Below are 14,704 nucleotides of genomic sequence, written 5' to 3'. Positions count from 1 at the left end.
GTCGACACCACTGAAGGTTGATGGGTGAAAGCGGATGAGCGCCTCCTGTGGTCAAATCCTCCCCCTACGACCTGTGTTTCATCCCATCAGAAAAGGTCAAGGTACATGAAGAAAGGCACCTCAAAACTGTTGTGTGTTCTGAGACAGACAAGAATAAATGGTAGCTTTAACCCAGGCGGGCTGGACAATCAAAAGAAAAGAAAAAAGGGAGATTGAGCTCTGTCTATGACTCCCTTTTAACTCAAGGATCAGGCGCCGTGTGTCTGCACGTGTGCAGCAGCGAGTCCTCCGTCTTCTCTCTGAAGTATAACAGCAAGCTTTGAGTAGTCAGTTTGTTTTCTTCGCTAATAAACCGGGTCGTGGCCCTTTTGTTTTTGTTTTTTACAGTATTTACACCAGACAATGAGGTTTTTCATGTGAAATGAAGTCCAGACAGCTGAGAATGGGGTGGATGTGAACGCCTCCAAAAATCTGTGGATGACAGCAAAATAAAGGACGACGACTGAGCTGCAGGATCAAGCCCACCCTCGAGAGAGTTCAGAGCTCTTAAAAACTCATTTATTGGTTGTTTTTCTTGCTGAACAGCCGAGGCTGCTCGACAACATGTTTAAAGGTAGCTTCAGGATGAGCATGATCCCTCCACTTACGCTCGCCGTCATCATTTATTTGGTGTTCATCAACAATTACATTTAAAAAAAAAAAAAAAAAAAAAATAATCTGAGGAGGCAGCTGGTTGGTTGAATGCATAGACCATGTGACCCTGAGGGACATGATATCGTAGTTGTCATGTGATGGGACCGTGGGTGGCTGTGCTGCCCGAGCGTGCATGCAGGTGTGTGCGCGCCGTTGCCTAGAACAGCGTGTAGTCGGCGGGGTACATGACGGGGAGCCAGTTCTCGCTGAAAGCAGCGCAGTGTGTCCATCCGAGGTGACGCATGAGCTGAGGAACGAGAAACAGAAAAAAAAAAAGAATAATTAAAAATCACTGCAGTGAAAAAGACGTCATCATGTGCTGGCCGTCACTGCTGCCGTACCTGGATGGAGTTCTTCATGTTTTCTTTGCTGGGCTTCTCCTCCACCATCTTTGAGGCGTATTTTAAAGCCCGCCCGTACATCTTGTTCACCAGAGCGTGTTTATATGAAAACATCAACACCTGAGCAGCCAAGGCAAAGAAACACAGAAAGAAAACTTTAGCCATGACCCCAAATCTTAAAAAACCCCAAAAACAAAAACAAAAAACCCAAAACAAACAAACACCAATTTGACTTCTCTTACCTTGGACTCAGTTAGCTCCGCCCACTTCTGCACCTCCCAGAATGTATCCATCAGGGCTTTGGAAATGTTCTGCAGGATGTCATCAGAGCTGCTGGCCGCCTCCTCTGCAGGCTCTTCAGCCACCGTCTGCCCCGTGGCGACAGCCCCGGCGCCATCCTGCGACGAGGGGGGTAGGAGGAGCTGGTCGGCAAGAGCGCAGCCCTTCCTGCACAGAGCGTCGAGCAGGGACGACTTCTGCTTCTCCATGTCGCTGATACACAAATATTACCAGAGGTCAAGAGCAGCACGGCTACGTTAAGCCTAATTGTGCTTTTGTTTTATTGTTCTTCAGTTTGTCATTTTTCCATTATGTGTTTTATCCTATTGTAACGTGTCCTTGGGTGTCTTGAAAGGCGCTTTATAAATTTATTATTATTATTGTTCTTTTTTTTTTTTATAAAAAAACAAACAAATAAAGGAGCCTAAATTCTAAAATGTACTTCATGTACAACTAAGGTAAAGAATGCCTGTTTATAGAACAGAATGCCTGGAGTTTGCAGAAAAATATGAGCCAGGTCACAAAACAACATCAAGGGTTTTTTTCTAGTAGGTTTTCAATGGATTGAAGAGTTGAGCTCTTGTTTGAGCTGCCAAAAACAAACTAAACTAATAAAATTTGTTATGTGTGGAACACCTTCTCAGGGGTTCATGCTTAAGCTAGACTGAAATATTTAATAAAACTAGTTTGTGGTGTTAACGCTGCTCCTTGGAGCAACATACCTCTTGATAGAAGCGGCGTCCGGCCGTGGGTCCGTCTTCATGGTGAGGTAAACAGCCAAGGCTGTCTGGTCGATGCGGGAGATGACGAGGTCTGCTGCTGACACCACCTCCTTGAGGCGTTTCACACGCTCCTTAAACGTAAACAAAAGAAAAAAATGACTGTGAGTCAACAAGGTCGCACAGTTTAAACTCCGTCCCACGACTCCTGGCACATTCCCCGTTCCTCTTTCACCTTTTCCGAGTCCAGCTGGTGGAGCCTTTGCACATGCAGTGCCAGGTAGTCGGCGTAGTTTTCCATCAGTTCGTCATAAACAGCGCTGGAATCTAACCTGAACAGTAAAAGGTGACACACGGATGAGCGAGAAATGAAGCCGAGTTGAAGCGTTGGCGGACATAAGAGATGAGAAAGTGCACACACTTGGTCATCCACTGAATCTTCAGATCCCTCATAGCTTCTGCAAACTCGTCCTTAACGTCCTTCTCCTTCTCTCCTTCCTTGTCCTTCTCCTTCCCTCCATTCTTTGTTTTGTTGGGAGCAGGAATTAAGTGGTAGAAGACGGGAACGACATCCTGCATAAATGTACACACACACACACACACACGCACAAAACAAACAAACAAACAAACAAACCAGCTCAGTCGAAATAAAGTCATTCAACCTTCAACATAATCCATCATCATATCCCAAATTCTCACCCTCTGCTAACTTAAAGCATCAAAATCCTCCCGTTTCACTGATTTTTAAATTAAGGAAAAAATACCCAGTTATAAAAGTTTCAATTATAACTAAAAAGATAATTGTATTGACCACCAGAAAACTAACTACTCTGTCGAACAATGCATCAAAGAACAGAAATACTGACATGCTTTGAAATGATAAAGCAGAAGTAACAAATCCTAGCTTAAGGCAAAGAGTAAGCCATTTCCAGATGGTAGGAGAGCAGTGGACGCTCTGTTGTACAGTGTTTCTAGCTCATCCAGTACCTTTTTAAACTTCCCTTGTCGTTTTGCTGAGGCCTGCCCCTGGTGGTCAGAATAACACACAGTAAGGAAGAGACAACACAAGCACACCAGAAAAAAGGATTCTCTCTTTATTTCATCCTCACTGGCAGACTCGGAGAGTCCGCACACCTACCTGTTGCTCACTAAACGTGTGGTCTTAGATTTAAATCTAAACACATCTGATCTACTTATTTCCTTTATTCCTGCAGCAGGGAAAACTGAATGCAATCAGTGCATTATCAGAACTATATAGGTTCTGATAATTATATAAGTATAAGTGGAAAACACTGATCTGTAAATGGCTGCTAGAGTTCAAACTGAAGTCTTTTGCGCCGCAGCCACCAAGTAAAGCCACGAACACACACAAGCTTAAAATAAAAAAAAATTTAAAAAAAGGGAAAGAAAGACATTAAGAGTTGATTCACGAAGCGTCTTTAGGGAAGTTAAAGTGAGTGCTTGCAAACGAAGAAAAACCAAGAGAACAGGCTCTGCACACAAAACAAAACAATTGTAGAGCAAATTTTGGCAGGGTTATTGCAAACAGCCCCCAGGCCCAGTGGTAAGTAGCAAATCCCCCTCACATTAATTTAGTTGGGAAAAAAATCTTTGTCTTTTCCAACTAAAATTCTTCCAAATTTTCCAAACAATCGGACTCAGCTGTATTCAATGTGTGAGAGAGCCGCATTTACCACATTAGATTGATTCTGGATTGAAACAGAAGCCAAATGAATGAGAAAAAAAATATATCAGGCTTCAACTTCAACAGGTTTGTGCGTGGAGGGGAGCAATCGAGCACCGGTGTTTTCTGATCCTCAGGACTGCGAGTCCTGGCGGCTTCACATTAAATGCATCTAAGTGAATGCTTGGCAGGAAATGTGAAATCCAGCACGACTTTGGGTCCTGATGAGCAGGACCACATATTTCTTTGAAGTATCGAAGTTTACAAAGAACAAAGCTACTCACAGCTTTCTTGCCATACTCGCTCTTGGGCACGACGAGAGAGCCTGAAAGGTAGCATCCTGGACTCGTTCCCTTCGGGATCCTGTAAACAAAGTAAAGGAAGAAAGAGAATAAATTCAGAATTATAAATAAAGACTCACATATTTTAAAGGTGAAGTATTTTCACACTGGTTTGTGGTCCTGTTTTGAAGTCTAGAGATAATGATCATCATCATGGTTACAAAAACCTGGTCTGACTGTGACACCACATGCTCACTGACGAGTCAGTCATTAGCCAACGAGCTTGCAGCTGCATACCACAGAGAGTATCTGTGGTAATTGAAGTGGATGAAATGAAATGTTGCGTGTAAAGAGCAACCAAATCTATTTAGAGACCAAAAATGGTGCTGCGGTGCAAGGCCACAGGAAATAAAGAGTTTTGGAGCATGGATATGCAGACTAAATATGTCTGGCCCCTTGGTGGGTTTGACTCACTTGTCATCTGGCAGGCCTGTGACGTAGAAAGGCTGTGTGGCACCCGGGGACAAGGTGACAGAATTCACCTTCTTCTTGGCCATGAGGGCAGCGCGATGTGTCTCGTAGACATCCAGGCTGAGGGTGGTGGAGAGACGGTGAGAAACCACGAACGGCAGATCCTTAAGTCGCTCCAGCTCACTGGACTGCTCGTGGCGGACCTGCAGCCGGATAGTGTAGTCTCCCTTTTCCAGCTTTAAAGAATACTGTAAAAATAAAACATTTCTTTTTTTAAAATCCACTTTCCCATCATCATAAAGCAGGTACAACCTGCAGGTATGAAGGAACGGTTCAGAAATGCGTGTACAGGCATTCCTTGTGGCATGGTCTTCATGTGTACCTGGTGTGGATAGGCGTCACCAGAGCCCAGCAGTCTCTTGTTCTGGTCAAACAGCATCCAGAGCTGACTGTCAAACTCTGACTCGTACAGCAGCTCACACAGCATTGGGCAGCTGGGTGTAACTTCTCCACTCTTGGGCTGAAAACAAGCAGGAGAAGATTATACACACATGGCCAAAAAAAAAAAAAAAAAAAAAAGCTACGTTTTCCTCTTCATATGTTGTGCAGGTGGTTTTACCTGGTGAAAGCTGTAGGTGAGCACGATCTCATAGAGTTGTCTGTTATCAGGCAGAACATCCCTCATCCCCAACGCTTTTATCTTTGAACTTAAGGGCCTACAAAACAGACAATGGGCTCAATAAAGGAGCTACAACTAAAGTTAGAACCAAATTGTGCACACCTACACTCACCTCAGAGGCTGAACCCACGACTTGAGGGTGATAGTTGGAGACACTTCTTCGTATCTCAGTGGTGAAAACACTTCGAAACTCGTCACTCCCTCCGAGGCATGCTGCGCAGTCACAAACCAGAGTCAGAAAAGAGACAGAAGAGAACCGATACGGTCTGAGCAGCGTCTTAATTCCTGCTGTTGCTGTTCTCTTTGTTCTTACTATGTGCAGGGGTGACGGAGACGTGTTGAGCCCATGGAAGGCGATGGTGTAGTCCACCGTGACGTCACCCAGGCTCGCCCACCAGCGTGCAATGCAGAACTCTACCACTTTACCTGACTGGAGAAGAGATTATAAAGCACAGTGCTTATCCACACTGTTTTGTTTTTCCACATCATAATTTACATGTTGAATCCAAGCTAAGAGAATATAAATATACACACCAGAACAGGGAAAGCCTCAGTTAGTGAGCCTCTCTCCAATAGTGACGAGAACTTGTAGAACTCATTTGCTCTGTAGGCTTTCTGTTTGACCAGGTGCACTGCATGGAGAACAAACTTTGACGAGACGTCTCCCGAATGAGACGTCAGTGTGACCTCTGCAAGAGAGAGACAAGAACAGAGGTTAAAAAAACAGAAGAAGAAGCAGCAGAAGAAGAAGGCTGTATCCCAATTCAGGGTCTGCAGCCTTAAAGGCCGCATTTTAAGGCCGATTACGTCACAGCGATGCGACGAAGGCTGTCCCAATTCGAAGACTGCTCGAAATGCGGCCCTCAAATGCGTCCTTCATTTCCCTGAATTTTAAGGACGTGGCGGTGTAGACTTCGTGGCCCAACATATCCCAGAATGCATAGCGCGGCGGTGGTGTGGATAATTTTGCCGGGAAAAAAAACAGCGGATAAGGGGCGCCCGAAGAGTAAACTTTAAGTAAGTACTGAATATTATGTCACTTATTTATGTGCAAATGTTTAATAATGAAGAACATTAAAACATTACTGTTGGCCACATGTCGGCAAAGTTATGTGACATTAGTGACGTTTGTACTAACTTGGTCTTAAAGCCTTTACTTTAAAATATACGCCGTTCAATAGCTGATCTTAATCAGAGAATGATCAAAGCTCATGTAGAAACAAACAAACAAACAAACAAAAGATTTTCTCCTTCATTTTTGTCAGACAATGCTGTATGAAACGTATCCAGCTATTAGTATCATGGTTGCTAGGCAACCTGCGCAGCGCAACGGAGGCTAGACCATCCCATTTCACAAGCCTCGCACTTCCGGCCTTAGCGGTCTTTAAGTACGTGGCCATTGAGGATCGTTGACGCTGCGTACTTTAAGGCTGCAGACCCTGAATTGGGATACAGCCGAAGAAGCAGCAGCAGCAGAAGAAGCAGCAGCAGCAGAAGAAGAAGAGCAAGAAGAAGAAGAAGAAGAGCAAGAAGAAGAAGAAGAAGAGCAAGAAGAAGAAGAAGAGCAAGAAGAAGAAGAAGAGCAAGAAGAAGAAGAAGAGCAAGAAGAAGAAGAAGAGCAAGAAGAAGAAGAAGAGCAAGAAGAAGAAGAAGAGCAAGAACAAGAACAAGAAGAACAAGAACAAGAAGAATCAGATTCTTCAATTATTCTGAGGCGTGCGCAATCAAGATATCCACTATATGGTCAAACATGTTGGGCTACACACCTAATTGTTGCGGTGCTTTCACTCCCTTTGCCACAGATATATAAAACAATATCAAACAGCCAGCCATGCAGTCTGCCTCTATAAACATTTGTGAAAGAATGAGCCATTCTAAAGAGCTCACTGAATTCGACTGTGGTGCTGTAATAGGATGGGCCCACGGCACCAAGTCAGAAATTTTTTCCATCCTAGATTTTACAGAATCAGCGAAGAGTGGTACTGCTGCAAAGTAAAAGCATTTAGGAAACGCACCAACTCAGCCATGAAGTGGCAGACCGCTTAAAGTTATAGAGAGCAGTCACCAACAGCTGAGGCTCACAGTGCATAAAAGTCACCAATGCTCTGCTGACTCAGTAACTGAAGCATTACGAGATCTTTTCACTGGATCTAAGCTATAATTAACAGTTGACTGTGCAATATGTAACAGTGAGGAAATTTCCCGCCTGGCTTGTTGCACAGGTGACATTCTATCACATACCTTACTGGAATTCACTGAGCTCCTGAGAGCGACTCATTCTATCATAACTGTTTGTAAAAGTAGCCTTCATGGCTTGGTGTTTGATTTTACACACCTGTGATCATGGAAGCGGCTGGAACGCCTGAATTCAATGATATGAATACAGGGAGTGCAGAATTATTAGGCAAATGAGTATTTTGTCCACATCATCCTCTTCATGCATGTTGTCTTACTCCAAGCTGTATAGGCTCGAAAGCCTACTACCAATTAAGCATATTAGGTGATGTGCATCTCTGTAATGAGAAGGGGTGTGGTCTAATGGCATCAACACCCTATATCAGGTGTGCATAATTATTAGGCAACGTCCTTTCCTTTGGCAAAATGGGTCAAAAGAAGGACTTGACAGGCTCAGAAAAGTCAAATAGTGAGATATCTTGCAGAGGGATGCAGCAGTCTCAAAATTGCAAAGCTTCTGAAGCGTGATCATCGAACAATCAAGCGTTTCATTCAAAATAGTCAACTGGGTCGCAAGAAGCGTGTGGAAAAACCAAGGCGCAAAATAACTGCCCATGAACTGAGAAAAGTCAAGCGTGCAGCTGCCAAGATGCCACTTGCCACCAGTTTGGCCATATTTCAGAGCTGCAACATCACTGGAGTGCCCAAAAGCACAAGGTGTGCAATACTCAGAGACATGGCCAAGGTAAGAAAGGCTGAAAGACGACCACCACTGATCAAGACACACAAGCTGAAACGTCAAGACTGGGCCAAGAAATATCTCAAGACTGTTTTTTCTAAAGTTTTATGGACTGATGAAATGAGAGTGAGTCTTGATGGGCCAGATGGATGGGCCCGTGGCTGGATTGGTAAAGGGCAGAGAGCTCCAGTCCGACTCAGACGCCAGCAAGGTGGAGGTGGAGTACTGGTTTGGGCTGGTATCATCAAAGATGAGCTTGTGGGGCCTTTTCGGGTTGAGGATGGAGTCAAGCTCAACTCCCAGTCCTACTGCCAGTTTCTGGAAGACACCTTCTTCAAGCAGTGGTACAGGAAGAAGTCTGCATCCTTCAAGAAAAACATGATTTTCATGCAGGACAATGCTCCATCACACGCGTCCAAGTACTCCACAGCGTGGCTGGCAAGAAAGGGTATAAAAGAAGAAAAACTAATGACATGGCCTCCTTGTTCACCTGATCTGAACCCCATTGAGAACCTGTGGTCCATCATCAAATGTGAGATTTACAAGGAGGGAAAACAGTACACCTCTCTGAACAGTGTCTGGGAGGCTGCGGTTGCTGCTGCACGCAATGTTGATGGTGAACAGATCAAAACACTGACAGAATCCATGGATGGCAGGCTTTTGAGTGTCCTTGCAAAGAAAGGTGGCTATATTGGTCGCTGATTTGTTTTTGTTTTGTTTTTGAATGTCAGAAATGTATATTTGTGAATGTGGAGATGTTATATTGGTTTCACTGGTAAAAATAAATGATTGAAATGGGTATATATTTGTTTTTTGTTAAGTTGCCTAATAATTATGCACAGTAATAGTCACCTGCACACACAGATATCCCCCTAAAATAGCTAAAACTAAAAACAAACTAAAAACTACTTCCAAAAACATTCAGCTTTGATATTAATGAGTTTTTTGGGTTCATTGAGAACATGGTTGTTGTTCAATAATAAAATTATTCCTCAAAAATACAACTTGCCTAATAATTCTGCACTCTCTGTAGTTGAGTGACTGGTGTACACTATATTTCCAAACCCAATCTCATTTTTTTAACCTTCACCATCTTTAATATTAGCTTCCATCACTGTGACCGTATAGATATGATAGAAACGTTCATAGAATGGTACTGGGCACAAAAAAAAAAAAAAAAAAAAAAAGCTGGTACCTGCAAGGCACCACTAAATTGCTGTGCACAAATTTGGAACCAACTATAGGAGTGATCCCGCAAGACCAAGCAATGATGCTTCCCCATGGAAATTAGTCCAACTTCTGCTACTTAGGGTTTGGCTAATGTGGGCCAGTTCTCTAAAGGGAGGCAGATCAGGCCCAGCGTTAGCACAGTGTCAGTGGAAAACAGAGAGACACCAACCTGCCCAGGAGGCTCCCTGAGGAACAGTAATGAAGTGGCGTCTGATCTGGCCCGGTCTAAAGTGGACGTCTGTGAAACACACCTCATGACTACGACTGTCTATTACTCTGTAGGAAGAGAGAAGATCCATCAGACAGAGAAACACACAAACCTCTTATGCGGAGCGGGGGGCAAGCATGTACTGACTTACTTGGCAGGGATAACAACTGTGATTGGAACTCTGAATAGTGGCCCACAGGTAGAAGCTGCTGTATCATACCCACACACCTGAAAGACAAATTCAAAGTGAACGTAAGTGCACGCAGACACATGAGCTCGATTTTTTGACTCATTCTCTCCTTCACGTGGTGCCCACCTCTGTGTAGTGGACTCCCTCTCTCAGTCCAACGGGGTCGATGCGGACGTTAATGTGACGACACTGGTTCATGAGCTCGAGGTGGGAGGGGCACTGGACCCACGGGGCAGCGCACGTGAGCGCCAAGTGAAGCTGCAGGTTGATTCGCTCAGAGTTTCCTGTGATGGAAGAAGAAGATAGCTACATTCTTAAAAAAAAAAAAAAAAAAGAACAAAAATATAAATAAATAAAAACATGATGTATGAAAGTACCTGTGTTCTCTGGAAAGATGGGCTCAATTCCAACTCCGTGATCAGTGGGTCCAAGAACGTGGGCTGGGTCCCTGAGGTAGATGCCTCTCTGTGTTCCCACACTTACCGAGAAGCCTAGGTGGCTTGTGGGTAAAGAGGCGTGCTGAGTGAGGTAGTCTAACGCCTTTTCCACCTGAGAGGAAGACAAAACGATACATTTGTTTAACATCTATCAGGGAAAGAAATGGCAGAATATCAGGTTGAAAGTCTTACAATCACAGTACCTGGATTATTCCATGGCCCTGTGCAAACACCTCGATGTCATCAACCTTCAGAGCAGTGTTTTCCAGCGCTCTTCTCACAGCAGGAGCTGAGGGATGGATCCCGTTCTGTTTCAATCCTTTTTCACAAAACAGCAAACACCAGCATCAGCTTTGAATTCACACACATTTCTCTACACACAGCAGGCTGAATTATCACATCTCACTAGACCCACCTGAGAGGACTAGTGCGATGCCGCCACAAGCGTTAGGTGATGACATGGATGTGCCGTTCATCAGCTGGGTACCACGAAGGGTCCAGTTGGGCACGGATGCAATGGCACCGCCAGGGGCGCTGATGCTGACCCCCAGGGCCCCGTCGGTACTGGGACCCCTCGATGACCAGGTGTACTGGTTCGGAGGCAGCTTCTCCCTCAGGGAGTATTCTGCCACCATCATGTCTGGCGTCACGTATGCGCCAACTCCTGCAGAATGAACAAAGCAAAAATGAAACCAAGCATGGCTGGACAGATGTTTTGATCCAGAGGTTATCAATCCGTGGTCCAGGACCCACTGCAGGCTTAACAGTTTGAGAAGCACTGGTTTCATCCGAGCGTGTACCTATAACACTGCTGGTGGTTCCTCCTGGGCAGCCGACTGTAGTGAGGCAGGGGCCGTTATTTCCCGCGCTTGACACAAAGATCACGTTGTGTTTCTGCACAGCTTCAGTGATCACCTCACAAATCCTCCTGAAGGACAAAAAGACAGCGACAAATGAGTAACAGTAAGCAACGACGAGCTACAGAGGCAGCGCCTGCTCTCCATGTACTTACCCTGAATTGGGCCAGTGTGTGGCCTCCCCATAACTGTAGTTAACCAGGTCACACTTGTAGTTGATTACTTCAATCATCTTTAAATGACAGACAAATAAAGAATAAAATGGTGCAAACATATACAGATATTTTCTTTAAATCTATATTCTCAGGACTTTGAGGAATATACCGCGCGGATGAGCCCTGTGCCTGTTTCCATGGTGCTGAGGCGGGTGTCTCCAATCTTCAGAGCCAGGATTTGGGCACCCGGGGCCACACCATTACGTTCGGGCTCCTCTGGGAAGTAGCCTGCTGCGATGCTTGCCACATGTGTCCCGTGAGCCCCTTTAGGAGCGCACAAGCAGCATTAGATCATGTGTGAATACCTGACTATTAGGCATATTAGGAATCTAATGCGCTGGGATGGCTCACCTCCGCTGGTGACTATGCAGAGCGTGTTGCCGTCATCATAAATATTAACAGAATAGTTAAGCATCTCGACAGTTCCTAACGTGGCATACTCATGTGACTCTCTGTATGAGCTCAGCACAGTGCACTGGGACAGCTCTCCGCACTCTGAAGTGTCAACTACAGCCCTAAAGGGAACAAATCACAAATAGATTACTGGTAAACAAGGGAAGGTTGTGAAAAGAAAGGGTAAAAAAAAACAAAAACAACAACAACAAAAAACTGTAAGGATACAGAAGGGGAAAGAAAATTAAAGGTGGCCGTACTTCCATGTGACGCCATCGTGCCAAAGCACACAGTCATATACAGGCCCAGGATCACTGTACTTCTTTTCTAGCGATGCCAGGAGCTCTGACTGACACTGCAACTCTTCTTTCTGCAACTTCTCAATCTGTGGAGAGACTGAAAGATGAGAGATACAGTCGAGGCATCCCATGCTAGTAAAGGGTGCCTAACTACACTTGGAAAAGGCAAGAAATGAAGCCCAATACGTTAGATCCTCTCACATTCCCTCCTTATTCCTCTTGGTGATAGCAGCTATTCTTGCTGCTCCATTTTCTTTGTCACTTCCGATTTTGATCTTTCAAAATTGTTTATCACCATTCTTGTTCAATAATCAGCCCACAATCCCACTTCTTTAAATGTATTATTTGTGCCATTCTCACTTTCTCTTCTCCAAGTCGCTCTATGAATTTATAAATGTACATATTTTCTAACATAAACGTTGCCTTTTTCTCTCTCAAATGACCTCAAGGGAGCAGGTCTGACCTGTGAGGGGTTTGGATGAGCGAGGTCAAACTCTTCCGTCTTGCGGCAAACCTCAGCGAGTGCTGCTCTGTGTGGTGGATCCCACATCTTCTCCTTTCGCTCTTTCTAGTAGTCAAAAACCACAAAAAAAAAATCCAATAACTCTCCAACACAACACACAGTCTAACATACAACTCAGGAAATAATCTGAGCTTAGGAGCTGTCAACAGGGACACTTCAATTATGTTTTTCCCATCATTCATTCATCAGGTGGGTGTATTATATGAAAAAACTTTCCAAGTATGGATAATCAATTCAGAATAAAGGTCAGAAATCCTATCAGTTCACTGATTTCAGATGGATTTTCTATGAGAGGGAAGAGGACAATTCAGCAAGTTTTTCTGTGTTATCGCTAAAGCTGACTGAAGTGTTGAAACATCAGGAAAAAATGCCTGTCTGTGACTCAAGTGGCCAGAAGCTCCAATGCCATGAGTCTTTTGAACAGTTGCTATCATGTCCAAGCTTAATTGTCCACGTGTCAGGCGTACTGGGCTTTGTGCTCAACACTGTGTCAGACAAAATGAAGTAATAATGTCACCTCTTCCTACCTGTACTCTTTCTTTCAGAGCCTTGGGGAAGAACTCGTAGCCATTTTTAACTCCAATGCGATACTTCCCTGATGGATTGACCCAAGCAGGAAGGATCTGGACGATGTTAAAAAAAAATATGCAGTGTGAAACAGATGTAAAAGAGCGCCTATAAAGGAATGTTTTTAATGTTTGTGTACGTTGAGGTGTTTATATACTGACCTTGAGTGTTCTGCCAGAGAGGCCGGTGATTGTCCCATCTTTAGGCTCCACCACAGTGGTCATGTTCACGTCACCACTGCCTGTCGTATCAATGATGTCAACAATCTTTGGCTTCCCCTCAGTTGTAACCTAAGAGAACAAAAAAAATTTGTAAGAAATCAGCAATCCACTAGAATGCAGACAGAAAAAGGTGCAAATCATAACTGGTATCTTACATTGAATGGGGAGGGGTGTGTGGACAGCAAACTAAATGAATCGTCATCCATAAATCAGCTAAGTAACTCAGCCGGTAAAATGATACCTGAAAAAGCTCAACGTGTTTTTTAACATGAGGATTTGTTTACTACCAGAGAAGCAGTCAGTTTCAGTCTCAGCCCCTCAAGCATGACTGAAGCAAGAGAACAGAAAATAAGCTCAATGTATTATGAAAGCTACCCAGCTAGACTTACACATGTGCACTGGCAGGTTTAGACTAACATGTAGTGTTTAACACTGTGTTGGTCGGCTTATTTTCTTACGTTGTGACTTGGCAGTTTGGATAAAGTTTCAGAGTTTACGGATCACTTATCAAAACGCCAAATACGCTTAATTTACTCTGCCTTGCTACTATTAAGCTAGCTACATCCAGTCAGCGTGTAAATCTAATAGTGTAAACACTGGAATAAAGAGGGGTAAAAAAAACCCAAAAAAACCCCCACGAAAATAATTCAGCGGCTAGCTTCCAGGCTGTCATGCTAGCACACATTTTAACTTACTGGCTAACTGTACGCCAGATTAGCACGGAAATACACTCTGACAGCAGGGGTAAACACACACTACTAGCTGCTTTGCCTTGATATGGTTGTCATTGTGGCGTTAAGTTAACTACTGGTGTATCCACATATGCTAAGTATCTAGCTAGATAGCTAGCCGCTGCCGTTGTATACCAATGAAGTGAATGAGTCGGCCCTTTAGCTTCGCTAGCTTCCGCCAACTAGGTCGTAGCTTAACACGAGGCAGCCGGTCAGATCTACCTGCATGCCGGGGGCCCCGGGATCCACGCCGGTGTCGAGGATGGCGATGAGCACCCCTCGGCCGTCATACTCGGGGAACCGGGTGAGGTAAGAGGCAGCGCCGGTTTCTTTTTTGGGGAGCAGCCCGTGGAAGGGGAATGGCTCTTCGGTAGAATGAGCAGCCATGATCGGAAGAGCGACAATGAAAACAAAGCAGCGAAATGGGGAAGAGAGCAACAGTACGCGTGTGGGACTGACGGGGAGGAGAGCTGGTTAAAGGGGCAGTACTTCCAGTAACCCCAGGCCAACGAGCAGGCCTTTATCAGCCTGTTAACTTATCTGCTTTAGTCTGGACTGGGTTTTTACTGTCATGTGAACTGTCTGCTGGCTGGAAACCAAGATGTGTAAATGAGCAGTGTATGACTGCATGAAAGCCAAGAGGTTTCACATCCTTCATAACATCCCCGTACGTACACACACACACACACACACACACACACACACACACACACACACACACACACACACACACACACACACACACACACACACACACACACAGAGGTGGCTG

At 44.6% G+C, this 14,704-nt stretch overlaps 1 protein-coding gene across 2 annotated transcripts; it reads right to left on the bottom strand.

Moving 5' to 3' along the window:
• Positions 1–508: 508 nt before the first annotated feature.
• On the bottom strand, positions 509–14,420 carry tpp2 (tripeptidyl peptidase 2). Of its 2 annotated transcripts, XM_026165590.2 has the most exons (29): positions 14,155–14,420; positions 13,142–13,270; positions 12,941–13,036; positions 12,354–12,458; positions 11,852–11,976; positions 11,550–11,713; positions 11,308–11,462; positions 11,139–11,215; positions 10,927–11,054; positions 10,542–10,790; positions 10,330–10,445; positions 10,067–10,238; positions 9,816–9,973; positions 9,651–9,727; positions 9,461–9,567; positions 5,682–5,836; positions 5,461–5,577; positions 5,260–5,360; positions 5,088–5,184; positions 4,851–4,988; positions 4,472–4,716; positions 4,001–4,079; positions 3,020–3,058; positions 2,454–2,605; positions 2,268–2,364; positions 2,036–2,166; positions 1,277–1,526; positions 1,035–1,154; positions 509–940 (listed from the first exon to the last, which is right to left on the bottom strand). In XM_026165590.2, exons 1-29 carry the CDS (start codon positions 14,317–14,319, stop codon positions 851–853), a joined length of 3,834 nt encoding a protein of 1,277 aa, XP_026021375.1. In that variant the 5' UTR covers positions 14,320–14,420; the 3' UTR covers positions 509–850. The 2 variants fall into 2 exon arrangements, with proteins under 2 accessions (XP_026021375.1, XP_026021384.1); XM_026165599.2 differs by lacking the exon at positions 3,020–3,058.
• Positions 14,421–14,704: the final 284 nt, after the last annotated feature.

This window comes from Astatotilapia calliptera, chromosome 1, assembly GCF_964374335.1.
Source record: "Astatotilapia calliptera chromosome 1, fAstCal68.1, whole genome shotgun sequence".
Lineage (NCBI taxonomy): Eukaryota > Metazoa > Chordata > Actinopteri > Cichliformes > Cichlidae > Astatotilapia > Astatotilapia calliptera.
The sequence above is the reverse complement of the archived record's forward strand: the minus strand, read 5'-3'. Positions and strand labels throughout refer to the sequence as shown.